Raw genomic sequence first — 26153 nt, 5'->3', positions numbered from 1 at the left:
AAGGCAGTTTTTGCCAATGTTCATCAGTTTTAGAATTGGATGAAATTTATGAACTACGTTTTTTCCCCCAGCCAAAAACTTTTTCTTTTACTTTTTCTTTTTTTTTTTTTTTTTAACTTTCACAGAAAATCATCAACATTAGAAAAATCTTTTCTTCTTTGGTGAAAAGTTCTACAGAATATTTTCTATCAGAAGCCGCTTTCTGGAATTTTTGGTAAATAATAAAATGCTGATGGATATTTGTGATCAAAATTTCAGCTGAAAACATTTTGCAGATGATGGAAGGTGAGAGGATGGAAAACAGACCCATCTTGAATTGACAATTATTTTGAAATTTCAAATGAGTTCAAAAATCCATTTTGGTCGGTGCTTCCAAGCCTTACCATAACAACAGATTTTCAAAGGAGTGGGGAATTAGAAATTAATTGTGGGATGGTGCTTAATGGGTGACATTTTCAAAAGTGCCCAAGTCCCAATTTCAGAAGTCTCATAGGCTTTTAGGGGAACATCTTCAAAAATCCCTAAGTGACTTAGAAACTTAGAGCACAATTTTCATATGTGCCTATGTGATTTAGGAGCCTAAGTCTCCTTTTCAAAAGTCATTTAGGCCCAGACCTTCAATGGTATTTAGGTGCCTAGTTTCAATGTGAGTTAGGAGCCTAAATACCTTTGAGGATCTGGGCCTTAGGAGCCTAAATCTCATTTAAAATAAATGGGACTTCAGCTCCTAAATGTCTTCGTCGCTTTTGAAAATGCGATTTCAGGAGCCTAAGTCTACGCATTTGACCCCACTTTCTGTGGCCTAGTGAATAAAGCATTGGATTGGCACTCGGGCAACCTGATCTATTGCCTGCTTGGCCACTGGCCTGCTGTATGACCTTGGGTAAGTCACTGCCCCACTCTGTGCCTCGGTTTCCCTATTTATGAAATGGAACTAATGATATTGACCTCCTTTGTAAAGTGCTTTGAGGCCTACTGATGGAAAGCGCTATATTATTATTTAAAAAGTCCATCCACAAGCGTCTACATTTTCCAAAGAAACTCATGATTTGGGGATGTTTTGTTCTTAGAGGGGGTTCTGAAATGCAGGCACCTGGTGTCCAGAAAGTCCCCTCTGAGAAACCCTGGGAGTCTCAGGTCAGGCACCCCAAATCACTAAGTCATTTTTGAAAAATGTGGGTCATTGAGCCAAATCCAGAGATTGAGCTAAGGGGCTTCTCGTTTTCACAAAGTTCTGAGTATCTAGAACTCGTCACCTGCTTGCTCTAGTTTGTCTGCAGCCTCATTGGTATGAATATAGGTTTGGCAATGAAGGATGGCACAATTATTTCTCCCAACTCTGATACACCGAAATACAGACTCTGTATGTGTTTGTGTCTGAGTGAAAGACTGTGTGTGTGTGTCTGTGTCTGAGAGAGAGAGAGAGTGTGAGAGAGAGACAGAAAGATAGATCATATGTATGTATATGTGCTTCTGTGTGTGTGTGTCACTTGTGTGTGTGTGTGTCAGGTCTGTGTGTGACTGTGTGTCCCTGTGAGAGTCTCTCTCTGCCTGTGTTTCTGTGTGTGTCTCAGTCTCTGTGCACATATGTGTGTTAGGGAGTCTCTGTGTGTCAATCTCTACATGAGTCTGTTTATGTCGATCTGTGTGCGTGTCTTTCTCAGTGCAAATCTGTGTACATGTGTAAATGTGTGTGTCAACCTCTGTGTGTGCATTCCTCTGATCTACTGGCAGTGTCAGATTGAGCTCTGTGTGTGCAATGGCTGTTAATTACTAGGCCAGCAACTCTGCTATTTCCTCCTTTGCAAATACCCTTTACCTAATAGCTTTGTCCAATCATTTTTGCAGGGGAGAAGTTGCAACCCGGAGGGATAATACCCTGGATTCCTCACTGCAAGGGCTGATTTCACGTCCAACCTGTGGTGGGAATGGATTTTTCCCTTCCTTTTCTTTTTTGAAAAGCTATCCCCTCATAAAGAAAAAGCAGCAGAGCCCGCTCCCCCTTCGAAGTCAGCCGTGACAACTCAGCAGCGTATGTCAAGCGGATTGGAGGGGAGCTACCTCCACGGTTGAGTAACACAACAACTCTGCCTCCACAGAGTGGGTGTGAATACAAATCCCTCAGCTTGGTCATGCAAGAACACCCCACTGCCGGGGAGCTTTGAGAAAGGATTGGGTTTATTATCCTGTTTTAAGTAACTTTTGGGAAGAAAGCAGGAGGAATCAGACACCAAGTCTCGGGGCGGGGAAGAGATTGCCAAAAAAAGGGAGGCTCTTGGGACAACCTGCAAGGAAATAAAAATTCCTTCAGACTGCAAACTGGAACCTGACGCTGAAAAGGATGGATTTACAAAGAGCCGAGCTGAATTGAAGTCTGGCAGCCCTGAAACGTGCATGGTTGCTGGGGAGGGCTAGCCTGATTATATATCACTGTCAGAAGGGTGTGCTGGGTTGGGAAGAAGGATAAAAGAGGTCGGGCTGAACTGATGCCCACTGTGGACATAAAAAGTCCCTTGGAGTTTGCAAAGCTGCAGCCTCATCGATGGAAGTAGGAGTCTAAAGGTCAAGTTGATCAGAGAGGAGGGAGTGGCGTAGCAGGAAGGTAAGCTTAACACACAGATTGGAGCAGGCACATTTGGAGCCTGGCTAAAGCTGGTCACACACATTAGCTGCCTGCAGCAAAGCCATTGGGATGGTATCGCTCCATCAGCATGAATGGAGAACACTCGGGAGACTGCATGAAATGCAGTGGAAAATCACCAAAAAGGGTTATGTCCCAGGGAAGTCCTGGGATCCAGAAGGCAACATGGGGGATACTCCTCCATGCTCACCAGAGACGGGGGGCAGGGAGGGTCAGGACTCCTGGGTCCTATTCCCAGCTCTGGGAGGGGAGTGGATCTAGCGGATTAAAGAGGGGGGCAGGAAGGGAGGACGTTTTGTTTCCACTTGTGGCTTTTGAGCAGCTGCTGGAGTCTCGGGATGAGTTAGAATCACAGTTTTCATTTAGTGAAAGACAGAAGGGTGTCTATGGGGAGCAAGAGGGAGAGAGATCAAAGAAAAAGCTTGAAAACATGACCTGAGTGTCAATGTCACCTGCCTCAGTTTGCAGACAGCCTGAAACAGCTACCAGAGGTGCGAACTTCCCCGTGCATCTTAACTCTGCCATCTGCTGACACAGCAGCAAGGGGCATGGCTGGGATTACGGGTGGTGCCTAGTGCCCTGGAGTGCCTGGCAGTCTTTGGATCCCAACTGCTCAAGGTAATGGAGCAACTCCTCACACTGACAGGAACTAGCCTAAGTGTGGTGCCTACCCTGGGATTCAATAATAATAATAGTCCCTACTCTTAGCTCATGCTTTCCAGCAGCAGAACTCAGAGTGCTTTCCAAAGGAAGGCAGGATCATTACCCCCATTTTACAGATGTGGAAACTGAGGCACAAAGGGGCTGTAATTTGCACATGGTCGCCAGCAGGGCTACGACCAGAACCCAACTCATCTATATCCCAGTTCAGTGCTCACTCCACTAGGCCACACTGCCTCCCTAATTTAGCCTCCAGGCAGTTGGCAGGCTTGAGAATTGAAAGGCAGATATAACTTATGGCCACAGTAACAAGGTCCATCTGATTGTGTCTGGAGAGCCCCTGAGTAGTGGGAAAGTGAGGATGTAGTGCGTGGCTTCTGCAGGATCCCTGGGTCCATCCCCACAGCCTAAGCTGGAGCTCAGTTAAGTCCTAAAGGTTCCTTGCCTACCGGGGTAACACACCCAGAGATGCAGCAGCCACATTTATCGCTTTGGATTCCTGCCGCTTTACCAGCTAAAGGCAGCATGGACCTGGTGTGTGAAAGAGATCTGGATACAAGCTTTGCATTAGGGGAGGGGAGTTGTGTAACTGCACATGGACCCAATGCTTCTCTGGAGAGCTCCTTGGGAATTCTTCACCAAACCAGGTAGTTTAGAAAATACAGAGAGACCCAGGTTCCCATTCCTTCTCTGAATCAGACAAAGCAGGGACGTGACCCTGGGTCTCCTGAGCCCTAGGGCAGTGTCCTGGCCACTGGAGCTAGCTGGCTAAGCTGAGGGCTCTCATGCTTTTTCAAAAAGTCTCATTTTCATTCCAATGCAGAACAAAACCAAACATCTAAAGTTTGAAATCTTTGGCTGGCTGAAATTCTTGTTCTCCAGCCCCCTGTGTGCATGGCTTTGAGCTGGGAAAAGCTGGCTGGAGCGGAGAGAAACACCATTTACACACTTTCCCTGCTCAGCTAGCCTTTGGCCCTGCAGTGAGTGGAAATATCACAGAAGCTGCCTCTTGCAGGCTGGCTAAGCTTCTAATCTCATTAATGGGGTGAGCCATTAAAATGGGCACAAGGGCTCACTCTTCTTCTCTGGACAATAGGGGCATCTTCACGAGGACAAGTCGTATGTTCATAACTCGGGTGAGCGAAGGTAAGTCGTTCACATGTGGAGTTAATGCCCACAAGGACACGACGCTGGGCTGACATACCGGGGATTGAACCAGGGACTTCCAGAGCTCAAAGCATAAATGACTACAGCTTGTGCTAAAGAGCCCATAAACCAGCGCAGGCCTTTGTAACACTCTTCTCCGCTGTGCATCAGCAGAGCAGGGGGCCGACACCCGCTCACCAGTGGGTTCCGGTGGCAGCACTCCTAGACAGACCCAAGCTCGCTGGACTCCACCTAGCTCAGGTCCCAATAGCAAAGAAGCTGCAGCAGAACAGACTTTTGCCCAGCCTGTGCTGCCCTAGCTCCACTATTTGTACCTGCGCTAGCTAGATCAAAGGTAGCTCAGATGGGCCTATGTGTGCTGCAGTCACAGCCCAGGACTGCAGTGTAGATATTCCCTCTTGGGAGTATTCACCTCCACCTGCTAACTCATGTTAAAGCTACACCTTGCCATGTCTCCACTAGGGCGTTGGCGAACATGAGATAAGAACACATCTTTTGTCCTAGTGAAGACAGGGCCTCAGACAAAGGATGTATTTTTTAACCCCTGTCATGCTAACCCATGTTAAAATCCTGTGGAAGATGAAGTAAGAGTTTCCCTTCACCAGAATATTAGGTCACGTTAGAAACTGACCCTGAGGAGTCATGTTAACTAACACAACATTAAACACAGCTATCTATACAGTCAATTGCAAAGTTAACAGGAGTATTGTCCATAACTCAGTTCCTGTCTACACACAACACCCCTTCACTTGAGTGGGGTGGTGCTTTGAACTCAGGTTGGCTGGCCCCAGAGGAACATAGGCTAAAACTCAAGTGAACAGAACATGTCAGCTGCTAATATGAGTGCTCTGTAGTGGGGATGCAGGCTAGCACTACTCGAGTGTTGCTAGTCCTCCAATGCCTTCCCACAATCCCCTGGGTGCCCAGAAAGGACAGACACAATCTTCCCCCGTTCAATGGGAGAGAATTCATAGAGTGGCTCAGCTGTCTGCGGTGCTAAGAATCGTGGAATACACTCCCAGAAGTCCGAGTGAGTGCAGTGCCCATGTGGCCATGGCTGTTCAAGTGGTATTTCACAGTGTGTAGACACTCTCACTTGAGCTAGACTAACTCAAGTTAACTCTGCAGTGAAGACAGAGCCTCAGCCAGTTCTGGTTAAACCCCACTGAGGCTAGAGGGTTAACCACATATATCCGCATGAGGTGACACTCCACTTGCCCCTTCAAATACTGACAGCTAAGTAGCATTTAACAGCATGTTAGCTAACATGAGCCTCCCCCAAGTCTGGGTTCTAACATCACTTCATTTTCTAGTGGAGACAAGGGACAAAATTTTCAAAAGCCATTTAAGGGACTTTGGAGCCTAAATCCTATTTTCTAAAGGGATTTGGGGTAGATTTCCAAAGGGATTTAGGTGCCAAAAGATGAAGCTAGGAGCCTACTGGCATATTCCAAAGCCCCTAGGTACTTAGGGCCATATTTTCAAGTAGAACTAATAGGGCAAAGTACAAGGACTTAGGAACTAACAACAAGAATTTCTGCTACGAACTGAGGGCTCATCAGTTGGAAACAACTTAGGAGCAGACTTGGGTGTTCCCTGATCGCAGGATGAGCCACCAATGTGATGGGGCCAAGAAAAAGACAGATGTGATCCTAGAATATATCGGGTGTGGGATTTCCAGTTGAGTTAGGGAAGTATTAATGCCACGGGACAAGGTACTGGAAAGACCTCATCTGGATACTCTGTACAGTTCTGGTCACCCACATCCAAGGTAGAAGAATTCAAACTGGCCCGGGTGCAGAGGAGGGCTCCTAGCCTGATCAGGGGAATGGAGAGGCGATCTTACTAGAGATGACTGAAAGAGTTGGGCTTATTTAGCCTGGTCAAACAAAGGCTGAGAGGGCATCTGGTTGCTCTCTCTACATACACAAGGGGGGTTGACCCCAGGGAGGGAGGAAGAGCTATTAAAGCTAAAGGACAGTGTTGGCACAGGAACAAATGGGGATAAACTGGACAAGAATCAATTGAAACTGGCAATGAGAAGAAGGTTTCTCCCTGTCACAGAAGGGAAGTTCTGGAGCAATGTCCCAGTCCCAGTCGGAGCAGTGGGAGGCAAACATCCCAGCTAGCTTGAAGATGGAGCTTGACAAGTTTCAGACCATGATGGGCTGCATGACCCTTCTCGTCCTGTGTATCTAGACAATGGGGACTTAAACCTGGGTCTGCCACATCCCACCCATCCCTAACCACCAGCAGAGAGAATCTCTCTCTGGCCCAATGAATGTTTAATTATTCTACAACATGGAACAGCTTCGCCAGGAGAAAGAGAGAGAGACTGATTACAATGCAGTGGTCAGGGCATGACACCTGGGATGTGTGAGAGCCAGGTTGAGGCACACATCAGGTGGAGCAGGGACTTGCATGTAACCCAGATGAGTGCCCTGACCACTGGGATAGGCTGGGCTTGTTGCAAGCTCTTTTCCCTGACCAGAAATTCCCTCCTGGACCATCAAAACCAATACGTGGAAATGGAGCTGGGCAATGACCTTGGCTCACCAGCTGCCTAACTGCTGTCAGGTTTAAACTCAAGTGAACCACAAGAGACCCCGGAAGTCATTTCATTACAAAGTCTGAATATCAGAGTTTAAGATAAATAAACCCTTCATTTATCGCTTCACCAGGCCCCTAAACATTATTCACTGCATAACTCAAAGGGCTGGAGCATCCTTGGCTTCCACTAAGGCTGGTAGGACTAGAGAGCACTCAGCACCCTGCTGGATGGGGCCCTAAATGCTTGGTTTGTTGAGGCATTAGCAGCTTTGTTACAAACCAAGGCTGTGAAAGATCCCCTGTGGACAGAATAATTATTATTGATTATAAAAGCAGATAAACCCAGCCAGGACACAGCCGCACTGAAAGACACGATAAACCTCGCAAGCGGCTTTCAGCGTTGCAAAGAGTTCCTGTTTAATAATAATATGGTTTGTGTTATAGCAGCGACTCAGACCTCTGCCGAGCTCAGGGCCCCAATTGTGCCAGGCACTGCCCAAACTCCAGCTGACCCCAGAGCCCCTGTTGTGCCAGGCACTCGCCAAACTCCAACCGAGCGCTGATCCCTTGTTGTGCTGAGCGCTGCACGGACCCCCAATCGAAAAACAGTCCCTTCCCCAAAGAGCTTGCAGTCTATATAGAGAAAGAGCGGGAGGGAAACAGAGATGCTGAGAGGGGAAGGAACATACTCAAGGTCATATAGCAGATTAGTGGCAATGCCAGGACTTGAGCCCAGGGAGGCAGTGTAGTCCAGTAGCTAGCGCACAGGACTGGGGCTCAGAATACCTGGGTTCTTGTCTCAGCTCTACCACTGACCTACTAAGTGACCTTGGGCAAATCAGCTCTGTGCCTCAGTTTCCCCTCCCCACCCTTTGTCTGTTTAGACTGTACTGTCTTTAGGGCAGGGACTGTTTCTCAATGTGTCTGTACAGCGTCTGGCACAATGGAGGTCCAGATTTTGGTTGGGGTCTATGCAGTGCCAAGCACAATGGCGTTCTGATTTTGGTCAGGATCTGGGCAGCATCTGGTACAATGGAATCCCGATCTTGGTTGGGGTTTTTAGGTGGTACAATACAATAAAATCCTCATACCACAGTAAACCCTGGACCATGCTGTTTCTTCATCCTGCACTGAACAGATTTTGCCACTACTTTATTACTGAGTCTAACATTTTACATTTTCTCCTTCCATTTTTTAACTATACATATATATATATTTTTAAATGTTTCCGCGAACACCTAATAAAAAACAAACTGATCGAACTGACGCCCAGTATGGGAGATGGAATGTGGATATCTCCTAATGAAGGGAAGCTCCAAATTACTCCTCTTCTTATACCATTTTCCCCCTAGAAAAATATTGTCATATCAGATGTTGCTATCAATATAATTAACCTCCCCAGACACAAATTTGAATTTTCTTTTCCCCACCCCGCTTCTAACGTGTATCATTTTCTATTAACTGGAGCAATTTTCGTTTCTATTAGCCCTGGATACAATGCAACTGAGCGAACTTCTTTTAACAATCCCTTTTGAGAGGCATTTGCATACCTGTCTGCAATTACAGCCAAGATAAGGCTCGATGCATAATGCATGCAGCATGAAATTGGCAAAATAATTAACTCTAGGGTTGTTTTTTTTTCCTTAAGAAGCGGGCACATTACAAGTTCTATAAAAAGACACCTAGAGATAAACATCAGACAGAATCTCAGCTAAGTCAGTTTGTCCTGCTCCGAGGTGACTCTTTGCTTTGCACCGTGATAGCATCTTGGTAACGAAAGAACGACTCATTTATAAAACTTCCCATCTGCTTGCAATTTAAAGAGGATCAGGTTGGGTTGGATTTGGATGGGGAACTTTTAAGGAGTACCTACAGGAGTGGCAGTTCAGTGTCAGGTGTGTAAATGGGGGAGGTATTTATAAGGAGGCGATATTTAGTGCATAGCACACTAGACTGGGATGCAGGACACCTGGGTTCTATTTCTGGCTCTGCCGTTGCCCTCCTTCATGACCATGGGCAAGTCATGGTCTCTGTCTGTACCTCAGTTTCCCCATCTGTAAAATGGAAACAATGATAGTACCAGAGACCAGGATGAGACCTTCATGGGGTGGGGGGAGATTACCTCACATGAGCCCACTACTGGATTCTGACCCTTCCTGTGAATCATCTGGTACCAGCCACTCCAAGAAATAGGAAACTGGATTAGATGGACCTTGACTCTGATCCAGTCTGGCAAATCCAATTCCAGTATTTACACTTTCAAAAGGAGGTTGAAAAATTTGAAAGGATCCAGAGAAGAAGCACAAGAAGGATACAAAGTCTGGAGAACCTGCCTTAAAGTGGGATACTTGCGGAGATCAATCAATCTAGTTAGCTAATCAAAGAGCAGGTTAGGTGGTGACTTGATCGCAGCCTATAAGAAAGTTTACAATATGGAGATTTCTGAGAACAGAGGGCTCTTAAATCCTCTGTCTAATCCTGGTGCCCACAATTCAGGAAGGATGGTGATAAATTGGAGAGAGCAATAATGATTAAAGGATTGGAAAACATGCCTTATAGTGAGAGACTCCAGCAAACCAAAGATTAAGGGGTGACTTGATCACAGTTTATAAATATCTACAGGGGATACAGAAATTGGGCTCTGCAATCTAGCAGATGCAGACCTAACATGATCCAATGGCTGGAAGTTGAAACTAGACAAATTCAGATCAGAAATAAGGTGTGACTTTTTTAGCCTCACTCAAAGACTCTAAGTGATGGAGAATCCACCCTTTCTCTGGATCAGCTCTTCCAATAGGTAATCCCCTCCCCTTATTTCTAGTGTGAATTTGTCTAGCTTCACCTCATGGCCATTGGATCTCCTGCCTTTGTGTGATGCACTGAAGAGCCCTCTGCTCTCTAAATCTTTTCCCCAAAGAGGTACTTCTAGACCATGGTCAAGTCACCTCTTAACCTTCTCTTGGAGAAACTAAACAGAATTATCATCTTAAGTCTCTGACTCGAAGGCAGGTTTTCCAGACCTTGAATCATTCTCACAGCAATTTTCTAGACCCTTTCCAGTTTTTCAACCTCCTTTTTGAAATATGAACACCGGAACTGGACACAGTATCCCAGTAATGGTCTCATCAATGCCGTGTAGAGAGGTAATACTACCTCCAGACTCCTACTTGATATTTCCCTGTTATATGCCGAAGGATCATGTTCACCCTCATAACTACAGAATCCCACCGAGAGATCATGTGCAATTGGTTAGGCAGGAGGTCAGATTAGAATAATGGTCCTTTACTGGCCTTAAAATCTAGCAAAGCAGGTAACTCTGAGCCTAACCTCCCAGAATGGAGTTAAGGGACACTGTGTAGAGTTGGTCAGAAATTTTCCAATGGAACAGTCTTCTGTCAGAAAAAGCCAATTCAATTAAATCAAAATGTTTCACGGGAATGTCTTGATTTCATCAGTGTTTTCAACAAAAAATTATCAAACTATTTTGTTCAACTTTATCATATTTACTATTATGTTATGTACAATATATAATCATTTTCCAGGCCTCAAATCATTCCTACTGCAATTTTCAGAAGCTTTTCCAATTTGTCCACACTCTCTTTCGAAGAGTGGACACCAGCATTGGTCACGGTACCCAATAAAATAGTAGAAGCAGTGGAACAGGTTATCTAGGGAGGTTGTGGGATCGCTGTCATTGGAGGTTTTTAAGAATAGGTTGAATAAACACTTGTCAGGGATGGTCTAAGTATACTTGGTCCTGCCTTAGCATGAAGGGGACCTCTTGAGGTCCCTTCCAACCTTATATTTCTATGATTCTATATTATAATATAAAAATCGAAGTGACAAACTTTAAATAAAGTGCTTCAAAAATGCCATTTCTATATTTCCAAATCAAAGTTGTTCAGAATTTTCACTTCACAAGAAATTTAAAGATTTCTAAGTCAGGACCAAAGGAAATTCCAAAGTGTCAGAAATGTCTGCAGAACAGAAATCCCAAATTCTGACCACTGTCCAACTGGATAAAATCACATCCTTACTATTTGTACTAACTAAATCCATGGCACTTTTCCTGAGTTGGGGGTGTAAAGTCCTGAGCAAATGACACTCAAGGTAGCTGTACTCGGTCCTTGGGGATGTAGGGGGAGAGGAAATAAGATTTGAAAGTGCTTTTCAAATATTAAACCAATGAAGTTTAACCATCCACATGAGGGTGTCATAATCATCACCCCCATTTTACAGCCTGGGGAATATGAGCTGAAAAGAGGTGGTAGGGGCTCAAGAGAATGCAGCTAGGCATGGAACCTGGGTGTCCTGACTTCCAGGCCCCTCTCTAACCACTAGACCCCACTCCCTTCCCAGAGCTGGGGACAGAACCTAGGAGTAAGCAGCACTGTGTATGTGTGTTTGTGTGGGGGCTGTTTTAAATACATTTCTCCTTTTAAAGAGCCACTGAAACAAACAGACAAAAGCTCATATTCCACGCCCAACTCCTCCTCACAATTAATCCCTGCAGTATGACTAAACGGAACCACATTTCCTCCAGGGAACCTTTCCCCCACACCCAGGGGCAGATCTGAGTAGCTTTTAGCAGCATTGCACACACCCCCCCGACACGTGCTCCCCAGTCCACTCGCTTCCCACTATGAAATCCTCACCAGCACCACCTCCCACTCTCCTCCACCTCCTTCATCTCTCCCCCTTCTTTCGATTTGGCCTTTGCAAAAGGCACACATGAGACAGGCCGTGATGTCTAGTTGCTTCTGTTCTGCTGTCTGCATGGATGCAGATGGGCCCCAGAGGGATAAACTGCGGAGCAAGGAGCTGAGCTTTGGGGGCAACTGAGTTTAAAGTATTGGAGTCACAGCAATGCTAACAGATCCCTTCAAATTCCCATCGGCCGGTGCGTACAACTGGTGGAAACATGCATTCAGGAATGGAATAAAGCACCAGATTTTTATATTCTTCCACCCTGAAAAGAGGTGGATTAACAGCAGTTCTCAACTTGGGGTCCGCAGACACTGTCTAAGGGGTCCACGAAAGGTTCTCGTTACCATAGAACAGTGATTTTCAACCTGGAGTCCCCAGACTATGTTTAAAGATTTCCGAAGAGGCCACAGCTCCATCTGAAAAATTTTAGGGGTCTGCAAATGAAAAAAAGGGTTGAGAACCACTGGATTAAGGCACCTGATTTGTCGCATTCTCCCCCAGGTCCACTGGCTTCAAAATAACCAAGGGCCAAAACAGAAATGCCACCACGGCAAAAGAACAGAGAGCATCTCCCACGATGCTAAGGCCCTCATACCAATCAATAGCCATATGCAAGGCTGGAAGTTTGGGCAAGGGGCCTGCAATGGAAGTGAATGGATTGTTCTAAATGTAATCGGGGGCAGATTCCCAGGTGGTGTAAATCGCCGGCATTCCACTGACGTCAATGGGGCCAGATTCCCAGCTGCTATAAACTGCAGGCTGGCTTGGGAGTTTATTACTCCTCCCTGGCTGGCTGATGCTGTCTGCAGAGCAATGCAGGAGCGTTGCCTGATGGAACGTCAAGATGCATGGGCAGATTTTAATGTTTAAACGTATTTCCTCAGGCAAAGAAGGCTTGGCAAGCTGCAGAGTGGATTTAGCAGCAGTATGAATTATTAGGCAGGTTAAAGACTCCTGCAGGAATTCAAATGGTTTATTTTGGTGGGTGTCATGCTCAGCCGCTCAGAAGCATCACTCTGCATTGATCATGGGCTACACTTCCATCAGCCTTACCCCCAACTCTTGGCAGCCAATGCAAGCTTTTCCAAAGGGATTTTGTTGGCCCAGTTTGAGATGCCTTAAAAGAGTCTGATTTTCACAGCCCTTTGTTCAAATCAGCCTCCTCTTGAGGTGATTGGGTTAGCTCCCAACCCTTATTCCCAGCGGGGTTAAGATTAGCACCCAGGTCTCCTGATTTGCACTGTCAGTCCTTGGTGCCCTTGTCACTAGTCCACACTGCCTCCATATGGGACCTTGGCTAACTATGCTAGGCAGGCAGTGGTGCCTAGTAGATAGGGCATTGCACGTGGACTCAGGAAACTTGTGTTCAATACCTAGCTCTGCCACTGGCCTGCTGGATGACCCTGGGCAAGTCGCCTCACTGCCTTATACCTCAGTTTCCCCATTTGTAAGAAGGGGATAATGATCCTGACCTCCTGTGTAAAGTGCTCGGAGTTCTACTGTTGAAAGATGTGGCAGAAGAGCTAGGGGCTATTAGTAACTCAGTACGTGGTGTCAGTGACAGTTAAGCTGAATTCCTTGCCACAAGAAACTGCTGACTTTAGCAATATTTCAAAAGGAGAATTAGACTGGCAAAGTCTTCCAAGTTTAGAACTGGCCTAAGTGCCATTCTTAGGAGCCTAAATCCCCACTCAGGTCTTCTATATCTCAGGCTTGCACACTTACCCCTGCACCATCCTTCCCTTGCAGTTTGCAGCTGCTTTACACTTATTCTGCATGGCAAAAGCTTTGCACAAAACCAGAGCAATCAGGACCAAGAAACCGTTTGACTCACTGAACGGCGAGAGTATTAATAAAGCATCTTTAACTATTTGAGGAACTTTTATGGTCCCATCAGGTGGATGAACAATGGATTTTTTGGTTCATTGGCAGTTTTGAAAAGTAAAAAACAAAAATCATTTCTTGTCAGACCAAAAATTTAAAAAAGTTAAATTGTCAGTGAATTGGAAAGTCAGGGGGAAAAATTGTTTCAGGTTGAACAAAACACTTCGTTTTGACAAAATCAAAGCATGCTATTTTGAATTTGAACCTTTTTGAACTTAAAATGAAATTAAAAGAAATGTTCATGCTGACATATCAAAATCTTTCCTGTTGAAAATGTCAAAACTGTTTTGATTTTTCAGAATTTTTTTAAAGTTTCTTTCTGAAACAAAAAAAAATGTGGGAAATCAACACAAATTCATTTTTGATGGGGCCCATCCAACGCAGTATCCCTGCACCATCCTTGCTGCCCCAGATTAGACCAATGGGCCAATCTGTCCCGCACTTCCTTAGGTCAGACCAGTGGTCCATCCAACCCATTCGCTGCAGTTGAGACCTATCTATGTAAGGCACCCAATCTTGCCTCTATTACCATAATACCTGAGCACCTCACAATATTTTAATGTATTTATCTTCTCAACCCCCCATAAAGTGGGGCAGTGCTATCCCCATTTTACAGGATGGGAAACTGAGGCACAGAGAAGCTCAGTGACATGCCTCAGGTCCCCTAGGAAGTCTGTGGGAGAGCAGGAATTGAACCTCGGTCTCCCAAGTCCAAAGCTACTGCCATAACCACTGCATTACTGTTTGTAAAGCTCACTGCAGGTTAGTTCTATGTATTGTCCTTCACAAGAGGTTAAGAAAAATTGTCAAAGCAATTTTAAGGGAGGAATAGGAAAAAATATCCACAGTTTGTCTTCAAAGAAGCAGCAGGGGCCAAAAGAGATTGGGAAATGAGACCCTTATTTGGCAGTGAGAGATACTGAACCATAAAGGATTTTATGTCTCATAATGGAGGAAATGGCCAAAACTAAGAGTGAGCCGGGGAAAAAGGAGACAGGGAAGAAAAAAAAGAAATGTAAAATTTATAGAGGAGCCGAATGCATAATGAACTCAAGCAAAGTGAGTGGTTCCTAGTGATTTAATGGGCACTGGCCAAGCAGAAGACCTCGCTGGCTCAAATCTTCCATGTAAAGGCCTTGTAAAAAACTAACATTGGACGGGGTTTAACTCAGGTGAGGTGAAAGGGCCCCGGATGAGTCCCTGTAAAGCATAACCTGTGGTAGAACTCACTGGCACTGTTCTCCACAGGCAGCCTTTCACCGCAGCCAAGCTGGGGGACAAAGACACAGCCACAAGGAAGGGAGGTGAGGTGAGGTTAGGGATAGATAGATAGATGGGAGTGTGTAGGGGGATGGATGGATAGATAGGTGAGAGGTGTTTTTGGGAAGTGATGGGGAGAGAAAGAGGTATCTATTTTTAAACTGCAATAGAAAGAAAGAAAGAAAGAAAGAAAGAAAGAAAGAAAGAAAGAAAGAAAGAAAGAAAGAAAGAAAGAAAGAAAGAAAGAAAGAAAGACCATCTAGAGCAAAATCCCTGTGTTAAGGCGCAGTAAAACTGAAGCAGGGTGTGTGCCTATGAGTCTGAGTTATGGGAGGTGCCAGCAGAGCTTTGGCCCTAGAGTAAAGCCCCTGTGTTAAGGTGCAGTAAAACTGGAGCAGGGTGTGTGAGTCTGAGTTATGGGAGGTGTTCCTGGAATGGGGATTACTCCCCTCCCCAGTGAAGACATCATCTAGGCCAATAGTCCCCAAAATTCACTTCTTGCCCCCCTTACCTCTAGGAGAGCGCACCCCACAGTTTGGGGACCTCTAATCTAGGCACACCACTCCCACTGCTTTACCACCATGCAATCCTCTGTCCCTATCTACTCCACTGCATCCCTCTCCCAGCTACACAAGGATCCAGGCAAATAAAACCTACCCATAAAACCAGGCGATTTACTGCACTTAATTTGATAGGCTACATAAACCATGAAATATAAACAACAGGACATAAAAGAGCAGCCAAAGCAGGTGGCCTTGTAACAAAGTGCCCTGTGGCCTGGACGGTCTCTCCTCTGCAAAGATCTGTTGCCGCGCAGTTGGGAAACTCAGAGGCTGGGTGCTAACACAGCAGGAAGGATGCTAAGGCAGGAAGATGAGTGTCTGCAATAGAGGCAGGAAGCAGGAGCGCTCTGGTCCGTGACTCCATAAACTCCACCATTATCCATCATGCCACAGCGCAAGATACAATCTCAACTCTATTACAATCCTGAGCCAACATAGGTATTGTGCAAAGTGGTAACAACCTAGGATCCGCACACACATACAAGGTGACATGCAGCTGTTGTTACACAGCCTCAGAAATTCATCCATCTCTGCTTAACTTTAGTTCAACCAGAAATTATTCCAGGGCCGTCCTGTGGCCTTTCACCCTGGAGATCAGAATAGATTATCACAGGGGTACCTTCTGACCTTAGAATCTATGAACTTCGGGACTTTGCACTTGAAGCTGGCTGCAGCCCCAGGCACACCTCAGAGAGAGCATGATCGAATGGCTAAGCCCTTATGAGGGGAATGAGGACACCTGGGTTCTATTCCCGGCTCAGAAAGTGGGGCAGGAACTGTCTATTACTTTATGCGTGTACAGTGCCTAGCAAAATAGAGGCCCAATCTTGGCTGTCCCTTAAGCGCTACTATAATACACATCGATAAAATTATAGCAGTTAGAGCAGCAGGGCTGGGTGTCAGGACACCATGGTCCTAGTCCCAGCTCTGGAAGGAGAGTGGGGTCTATTGGTTGCAGCAGGATGGGCTGAATCCCTGGGTTCTAGTGTGGTCTAGTGGTTAAAGCAGGGGGATGAGAATCCAGATACCTGGATTCTATTCCTATCTCTCCCATTACCATAATGCCTAGGAGTCTCAGTCATGGACAGTCATGGACCCCATTGTGCTAGGCTCCCTGTGTACATGTCTCCACACTAATGGCTATGCCGGTAACACTACATCAGTAAAAAGTCATCCCACAATCCACACAATTATACTGAGACAAACACTGTGCATAGCAGGTCTTAGACTGCAAGATCTTTGGGGCAGGAGATGTCTCTCACTATGTGTCTGTGCAGAGCCCGGCACAATGGGATCCGGATCTCAGTGGGCTCTGTGCAGTGCCAACACTATCAATTTGATCGACAGATCTATATCTATGCACTACCGTAACACCACTAATAATATGTAAATCTCAAATCCCCTGAAAGACACAAATCTGCAGTGCATTAGTTTCTCTCTGACACCCTTTACCGAGAGGAACGATGGGACGAGTGGGTGGCTGAGCGACAAGGAGAGACAAATGCATGCAGGTAGCGGGAATGTGCGCACGTCTCTGTTATCTGCTTCTAATGTATGCAGTGTTGTGGCTATATCTCCGAGGCAGCTGGAAGCTGGCGTGTCAGCGTTGCCATTAGAAAGCTCTTATTAACATGGATTTATACGTCTTCTGCAGCAGATTTTGCAGCCTGACAGATGCCGGGGGAAGATTTAGTGCTGGAAGCAAAGTGAGGTGGGGGGGTGCATTAGTGGTGCTGGATTTTTTAATTGATAAGGGGATCTGCTTTTTGGGTCGTAAAAGGAAAAAAACCCACCCCAGATTTCATCTGGACCATGGAGAAGTTTTGTTGGGATTTTTAGCTGAGTGATTTTATTTTTCAATCATCAAAAATAGATGTACCTATCGGCTGACTGAGACGTTGTTGTGAGGTGGTGTGATCTATTGGTCAAGGCACTGGACTAGGACTCCAGACACTTGGATTCTGTTCCTGGCTCTGCCACTGACTTGCTGGGTGACCTTGGGCAAGTCACTGCCTCTCTGTTTCCTTCATGACTCTTTGTCTGTTAGAGTCTAAGGTCTTCAGGGACTGCCTTTTGCTGTGTGTCTGTGAAGAGTCAGCATATCAGGGCCCTGATATTGGTGGGGGTCTATGCAGTGCCTGACCTGATAGATCCATCAGTCGATTGATAGACAGAACACCCAATGCTCAGCCCCCATTCCCATGTTGCAGGCCTACCCCATCTCTAATCCCCATGTAGCTCCACCTCCATAATTCAGGCTCCTCCCATTTCTCTCCCCTCTACAGGTCCCAAAGGTGTAACCCAGGGTCCACTCCCCACCACCCCCGGCACAATGACAACAGCATCCACGGTGACCTCCACGGTGGTGACCACAGCATCAGCCATGGACCTGCGTGACTGGCTCTTGCTGTGCTATGGCCTGGTGGCCTTCCTGAGCGAGGTGATGGCCAGTGGTGCCTCCTGCCCCTCGGTGTGCCGCTGCGACAACGGCTTTATCTACTGCAACGACCGGGGCCTGACTTCCATCCCAGCCGACATCCCCGATGATGCCACCACCCTGTACCTACAGAACAACCAGATCAACAATGCTGGTATCCCCTCCAACCTCAAGTCCAAACTCAACGTCCAGGTGATCTATCTCTATGAGAATGACCTGGACGAGTTCCCCGTCAACCTGCCACGCTCACTGCGGGAGCTGCACCTCCAGGACAACAATGTGCGCACCATCGCTCGCGACTCCCTGGCCCGCATCCCCCTGCTGGAGAAGCTCCACCTGGACGACAACTCCGTCTCCACTGTCAGCATTGAGGACGACGCCTTTGCTGACAGCACCCGCCTCAAGCTGCTCTTCCTGTCCCGCAACCACCTCAGCAGCATCCCGTCTGGCCTGCCTCGCACTTTGGAGGAGCTGCGGCTGGATGACAACCGCATCTCCACCATCCCGCTGCACGCTTTCAAAGGGCTGAACAGCCTGCGACGGCTGGTGCTGGATGGGAACCTGTTGGCCAACCAGCGCATCGCCGACGACACCTTCAGTCGGCTGCAGAACCTCAGCGAGCTGTCCCTGGTGCGCAACTCTCTGGCTGCCCCTCCGCTCAATCTGCCCAACTCCCATTTGCAGAAGCTGTACCTCCAGGATAACGCCATCAGCCACATCCCCTACAACACCCTGTCCAAAATGAGGGAGCTTGAGAGGCTGGACTTGTCCAACAACAACCTCACCACTCTGCCCAAGGGCCTGTTCGATGACCTGGAGAGCCTGACCCAGCTGCTGCTCAGGAACAACCCTTGGTTCTGTGGTTGCAGCCTCATGTGGCTGAGGGACTGGGTCAAGGCCCGGGCTTCAGTGGTCAACGTGAGGGGGCTGATGTGTCAAGGGCCAGATAAAGTGAGAGGCATGGCCATCAAGGACATCACCAACGAGATGGATGAGTGCTTTGAGGCGGGTGCACAGGGCAATGCAGTGGCAGCCAAGACCACCACCAGCCACGCAGCCGTCACTACACCTCAGGGCTCCCTCTTCACCCTCAAAGCCAAGCGACCTGGGATCCGCCTGCCAGACTCCAACATTGACTACCCCATGGCCACAGGGACCGGCACCAAGGCTTTGGTTCTCAACGTCAAGCCACTGACGGCCGATAGCATCCAGATTAGCTGGAAGGCCATGCTACCTGCTGCTTCCTTCCGGCTCAGCTGGCTGCGTCTGGGTCACAGCCCAGCGGTAGGCTCCATCACCGAGACCCTGGTGCAAGGGGACAAGACCGAGTACTTGCTAACGGCCCTGGAGCCCAAGTCCACCTACATCATCTGCATGGTCACCATGGAGACAGGCAGCACCTATGTGGCAGATGAAACTCCGGTGTGTGCCAAAGCAGAGACAGCTGACACCTACAGCCCCACTACCACCCTCAACCGGGAGCAGAACGTTGACCCAATGGCTGGGCTGCCTCTGGCAGGGATCATTGGTGGGGCAGTGGCCTTAGTCTTCCTCTTCCTGGTCTTGGCAGCCATTTGCTGGTATGTCCACCGGACGGGCGAGCTGCTGACGCGGGAGAGGGCCTACAGCAGGGGCAGCCGGAAGAAAGACGACTACGTCGAATCGGGTACCAAGAAGGACAACTCCATCCTGGAGATCCGAGGTCCCGGGTTGCAGATGCTTCCCATCAACCAACACCGAGCCAAGGAGGAATACGTAATCCACACGATATTCCCATCCAACGGCACCAGCTTATACAAAAGCACCCATACCATCGGCTACGGCACAACCCGTGGATATAGAGACGGAGGCATCCCAGACATAGATTACACCTATACATGATGGAGAACCATCGCTCCCTCTCAACCCCCACACCGCCCCATGCGGCTGCCACCGGATGGCTTACAAATCGAGGAGAAACTATTTTCTCTAACAGAAACGGCTTGAATGGCAGGCATTGGGGAGAAGGGAGGGAAAAACTATTTTGTAGAAAAACAAGGGGTGGTTAAAAATTAAAAAAAAAAAAGACATAATTTATATTTAATATTCCAGATTTCAGACGAACAACACGTGCTCATGGATCGTCATGGATTGAGGAGAAAAAGCTACCTATTCATATCTTTCCTCTCGTGTAAATCTATTTTCTTTTTCAGGAGATAGGTTATAAAAGAAAAAAAAAATCAACACACAACTGTCATTCCTGACTGCTGACCGTTGACGGTTTAGCCATCCCCGCTTCAGATAGGAGAGGAGGATTTTTCTCTCATTTTAATGGGATCTACTTCCAACCCTTTCCTGTCTTTATTCCCATAACTGGTTGCTTGGTTTTACTTTTTATGCCGCCTTCGTCAACTGTTTTGTTAAGAGCGAACGGATTTGGATTTCCCCCCTCTCCCAAAGCTGGGGGGGAAATGGGAAAATATTCCATATTGCAGCATAGTTCCTGGGCGCGGACAATTGAATTGGACCCCTTGGTTAACTCCAGACACTTCAAGTAGAAACATTATCTAATTCAATTCATAGCTTTGTCCATAGCAAAAAAAATTATATATATATATATATATACACACACACATATATATATATATACACACACACACACACAAACCTCCTCATCATCATTTTCTTCCAGACAGCTCGGGTGATGGCTTCCAGGGGATAAGGTGCAGGATGCTGATGTCCAAATGTATCTCAGGTTCCATTGGGTCACATATATTTGGGGGAAGAAGTGGATTTCGATTCAGATTCCAGCACAATAGGCTTCGGTGGAAGATTCTGCCTTTTGGGCCAGGTGTTGGGAAGCAGGAATGCACAGGGGGCCCATGGTGCTAGGAAAAACCCATTCTGGGTCACCGCTGGTTTGGGAGAATCCTGCCGAGATGGTTAGAATTGCTCTAAACAAAGCCACAATGGTACTTTCTTTTTAAGAGCAGGACCAGGCAGGTTTGCTCAGGAAGCCACAAAGATATATAAGCAGCCCCAATTAACACTCATCTATCTTCCTTGGAAAACCCAGCCTTGACTTTTAACTTTCTTCTCCTTTTATTAACATTCAAAGGTTTTAAAATTACACCCAGGTCCGAAATCAGGATAGGAGCGACTGGGTGCAATTCCATGGGCTTGGGCCTGAATGTTTTAGGAAAGGTGTGTGCAAGGTCAAGTGCAAGGACATGGTACTACACTCCAGCAGTGCTGGGGATAGAATCCAGGCATCCTAACTCCCAGTGTCCCCCCGCTCTAACCACTAAACCCCACTCGCTCAGGTGCACAGATCTAGCCCTGGGCTAGAACACATGCATAAGGAATCCGCTGCAGTGCCACTGTGCTCCTGTGAGGCTGTATCTCAGAGCAGGGTTTGTGGAAGGTGCATGGCGATGCCCTGGTGCTAACTACGGCATGTGGGCCTTTGGCACTAGCAGCCGAAGTACCAGATCTCAGAGGCTCATAAGGTCATCACAGAGTGGACACGGGATCTAAAGTCGCTGACAGAGGTCTGGGGGAATCAGTGAGGGGGCTGTACCAGCCTAGGCATGAATATTCACTTGCCCCCACTGCTGCCTCCTCCCCCACACACACACACAAAACATGCACACAGAGAAACACACAAACAGAGCCAATCTCACACACACACACAGAGGTCTGTCTGTCTCTCTTTCATAGAATCATAGCAATGTAGGACTGGAAGGGACCTTGCAAGGTCAGCTAGTCCACCCCCCAACACTGAGGCGGAACCATCTAAGACAGGTGTTTGTCCAACCCATTCTGACATATCTCCAATGATGGAGATTCCATAACCTCCCTTGGAAGCCTGTTCCAGTGCGTAACTACTCTTCTTATTAGAAAGTTTTTCCTAATATCTAACCCAAATCTCCCTTGCAGCAGATTAAGCCCATGACTTCTTGTCCTACCTTCAGTGGACATGGAGAACAATTGATCCCCGTCCTCTTTATAACAGCCCTTTACATATTGGAAGGCTATTATCAGGTCTCCCCTCAGACTTGTTTTCTCAAGACTAAACATGGCCATTTTTTTTTTAATTTTTCCTCATAGGTCAGGTTTGCTAAACCTTTTATCATTTTTATAGCTCTCCTCTGGACTCTGTCCAGTTTGTCCACATCTTCCTAAAGTTTGGCGCCCAGAACTGGACACAGTTCTCCAGCTGAGGCCTCTCCAGTCCTAAGGAGAGTGTGACACTTACCTCCACTGTCTTACCTATGACACAATGATATTAACCTTTTCTGCAACTGCATCATATAGTGGATTCATATTCAGTTTGTGATCCGCATAATCCCCAGGTCTTTTTTGGCAGAACTACCACCTAGACAGTTCTTCCCCATTTTGTAGTTGTGCATTTCATTTTTCCCTCCTAAATGTAGTACTTTGCACTTGTCTTTAGTGAATTTCATCTGAGTGGTTTAGACCAGTTCTCCAATTTCTCAAAGTCATAAAATGCTTTCAACCCCTCCCAGCTTGGTGTCATCCACAAATTTCATAAGCATATTCTCCTCTCCGTTATCCAAGTCATTAATGAACATATTGAATAGTACCAGACCCAGGACAGACCCCTGCAGGACCCCACTAGATACACCCTCCCAGTTTGACGGCATACCGTTGAATTACTCTTTGAATTCAGTTCTTCAACCAGTTGTACCCACCTTAAAGTAATTTTATCTAGACCACATTTCCCTAGTTTGCTTATGAGAGTGTCATGTGGGACTGTGTCAAAAGCCCAATATTAAGATCTATGTCTACCGCTTCCCCCCTATCCACTAGGCTAGTAATCCAGTGAAAGAAGGAAATTAGGTTGGTTTGGCATGACATATTCTTGACAAATCCATGTTGGCTGTTACTTAGTACCCTATTATCCTCTAGGGGCTTACAAATTGGTGGTTTAATAATTTGTTATTATTTCATACATACATACATACATACACACACAGTTGAAAATCCTTGATTCTGGGGAATAGGAATAAATACAATTATCTGGCTGATTGGAGAGCCGGCAATAAATATCCCATTAGCAATATCTGTAAAAGGTGCTGTCTCCTTGCTGATGGCTCTGCCAGTGGCTTTCATCCTTTAATAACTAAAACAATCCCACATAAAACACTTTTACCTGCTTATGACAAAACAATAGATGCCAAAACTAAACGAATTCTAGACCAGATAACCCATAAGGATACAGAATAAAACTCCTCTGTCTTCCAGCCCCAAGAGGGGGAAAATAATCCCAAGTAAGGGAAGTGGCTAAAAGATTTGATTCTGCATTGTCCTGTGTCTTGTTTTGTCACTTATTCCAGTGCAAAGTTAGCTGCTGTTCTGATTAGGTGGCATTTCACACCCATTTTGCATAGGCATAAAGGACAACACTTGGCCGTAGGGCAATGTGTCCTGCATTTAGACCCAATTCAGCAAAGCACTTGAACACATGCTAGACAAGTCCCAATGGGTGCATTTTCATTAGGAAAAAAGGTGTGTTAGCTAACATGAGTTAATATCCTAGTGAAGACAAAGCAGTCTGTAGTTTTAGCACACATTAGTAGGTTGAAGTAAAAACTAGTGGAGAGCCCTGACCAAGATCAAGGCCACATCAACCTGTGCAATACAGAGATACATAATGAAAGACAGCCCCTGCCCCAAAGAGCTTACATATAAATAGACTAAGAATGGGACGGGATACAGAGGCAGAGAGAGGGGAAGTGATTTGCCCAAGGTCATACAGCAGGTCAGTGGCAGAGGTGGGAACAGAACCAGGTGTCCTGAATCCTAATCCTTTGTGCCATCCATTAGAACACACTGCCTTCCTAGAAACGAGCCACTTTGGGTCACATATCAAAAATGGTTTAGTTAAACTGGAGCAAACTGTGTGAACTATTTGAAACTGGTTTATATTGGTTTGACTTGTGCCTGTACGGCATTGTGTATATGGGAAGGTTGCACCAGTATAAAAAGAGTGGATAGTCTTACTTCGATTTGAACCTGGTTTATATCAACCCTGTATACGGCGTTGGCGAGACTGATACTGAAGTACTGTGTCCAGTTCAGCAGGCCATATTTTAAAAGGGATATTAAAAAATTGGAGAGGGTGCAGAGAAGACCCACAAAAATGGTTCAAGGGCTGAAAAAAATGCCTGCCAGTCAGAGACTTCATAAGCTCAAACTGTTTAGCTTTTCAAAAAGATCAGGAGGTGACTTTGATTACTAGTAAGCACTTACATTCATGGGGAGAAAATTGTAGGCCCTAAAGGGCTCTTTAATCTAGCAAAGGAAGGCAGAACAAGACCCAGTGGCTGGAAGTTAAAGTCAGACACATTCCAATTAGAAATAAGACACCAATCTTTCACAGTGCAAGTGATTAACCATTGGAACAAACTCCAAGGGGATGGGGTGGATTCTCCATCTCTTAGGTGTCTCCAGATTCAGACTGGCTGCCTTGCTGGAAGATGCTTTAGCCAAACGACAAGTTACTGGGGTCAGTACAGGGGGAACTGGGTGAAATGTTATGGCCTGTGTTATGCAGGAGGTCAGACTAGATGATGTAATTGCCCCTTCTGGCATCAAACCAATGGAGTACAGTCCACACACAGTCGCACCCACTTATCTATATCAGTTTAACATTAACATCTTTAGCTAAATCAGTACAATTTCTGTGGACAGCCAAGCTCTACATTTATCAACACAATCTAAATCAATATGAGCCAGGTTTAAACTGATAATAAGGACATCTCCACAGACTTTTGCACTTATTTGTCTGAACACCAGGTCTTGTATCTTGCTTATAATCAAAATCGTGCTCATCTCATCTCATCTACAACCAGAGTGGCAACAATTATTACTATTTATTATTTGTATTATCGGAGCCCCATTCATGGACCAGGACCCCAATGTGCCAGGAGCTATACAAACACAGAAAAAGACACAAGTCCCTGCTTCAAAGAGCTTACAATCTAAGTGTAAGATAAGAAACCTGGATACAGACAGAGCAATAGAGAGTATGGTGATTTTAATCTGAGTTAGTAACAATCCCTAGCATTTATATAACCTTTTTCATGAGTAGATCTCAAGGGCTTTACAAAGGATAAATAGCATTATCCCCATTTTAGAGGTGGGAAACTGAGGTACAGAGGGGGGAAATGACTTGCCTAAGGTCACGCAGCAGGCCAGTGGCAGACCAAGGAATAGACACCTGGTCTCCTGAATCCCAGTGCAGTGCTCTATCCATAAGACCACATTATCTGTCCAAATGCAAGCATTCAAAAATCAGAAGGGTTTTTTTTTTTCAAAACCTGTGGGGTTCCTTTTATTTGTCTTCCAGATGTCACGTTCTTCTCTATAACCAGGAGAGCTGGAGATTATTTTTTGACAAGTCTGGCAGTCATGAGAATCCAGGAGTGCAACCTGCATTATAGACAAACCCCCAGATCTGCCCTTGTGCCCACATCTGCTTTTACACTTCACCCCTTGCAAACTGCAACTGCAATTCCAGAAAAGCTTGGCTCTGATGTTCCTTGGAAAATACAGCTTCTCCAGCTGATTATGCCGCTGGTCTATCCCAATGCAAATTTATGCAGCTAATTAGCCACTTGCCAGAACAACCGAGGGATAGGATGGAGGGATATTTATTTACAAAGTTCAAAAGAAAGTCATTTTAAAGTAGGAAAAGTCTTATTGCTCTTCCTTTCCATTCACATCCATGGCAAGGTAAAAGACGACAAAAGAAAGGCATACAGCGGAGCTTATATTTATATGATTAACACTGCATGAAAGGATCCAGCCCTCAGTTCCGGCATTCCACCTCCCACGAAGTGTAATTTTATTAAGTGTTTAACTCTACACACAGCACTTAACAAATGGAGCTAATTTGAACTAGTGCTCCAAGAGGACACGTTTAGCACAATGCAAACCTGGTGCTCATTAATTCAGGTGATTCGAGCATGTTTCGCTTATGTCTTTCCCTTCCGTGCACCTGGAGTTTACAGTAACAATTTACAGCTCAGCTTGCAAAGCTGCCATAATTTAAGACAGAGCCATTCAAACAGGTAAAAAAAAGTTTTAAAATGCAAATGATTTGCCTTTATTTATTTATTTGTTGCCAAAAAATTCAGTTGCTAAACTCATTAGCTGAAACGAAGCCGCTTAAAGGTGACACTGAATATGGATTTTTTTTTTTATGTCTGCCAAGGGTTGGCTCCTTCTGCATGAAGCGTCAGTGATCTTGGCTCTTGGGGGCCTAGGGAAACCAGAT

At 46.1% G+C, this 26153-nt stretch overlaps 2 protein-coding genes across 3 annotated transcripts in view; one reads left to right on the top strand and one right to left on the bottom strand.

Moving 5' to 3' along the window:
• MACROD1 (mono-ADP ribosylhydrolase 1) overlaps positions 1-26153 on the bottom strand; it is a 190251-nt gene that overhangs the window by 128428 nt on the left and 35670 nt on the right. The gene's annotated exons all lie outside the window — the stretch shown is intronic.
• On the top strand, positions 17765-19750 carry FLRT1 (fibronectin leucine rich transmembrane protein 1). Its single transcript, XM_077822528.1, has one exon. It carries the CDS (start codon positions 17765-17767, stop codon positions 19748-19750), a length of 1986 nt encoding a protein of 661 aa, XP_077678654.1.

This window comes from Eretmochelys imbricata, chromosome 7, assembly GCF_965152235.1.
Source record: "Eretmochelys imbricata isolate rEreImb1 chromosome 7, rEreImb1.hap1, whole genome shotgun sequence".
Taxonomy (NCBI): domain Eukaryota; kingdom Metazoa; phylum Chordata; order Testudines; family Cheloniidae; genus Eretmochelys; species Eretmochelys imbricata.
The sequence above is the reverse complement of the archived record's forward strand: the minus strand, read 5'-3'. Positions and strand labels throughout refer to the sequence as shown.

What these genes read in the sequence shown, in the direction of transcription:
- FLRT1 (XM_077822528.1), top strand. Translation starts at nt 17,765, where the DNA reads ATGACAACAGCATCCACGGTGACCTCCACGGTGGTGACCACAGCATCA.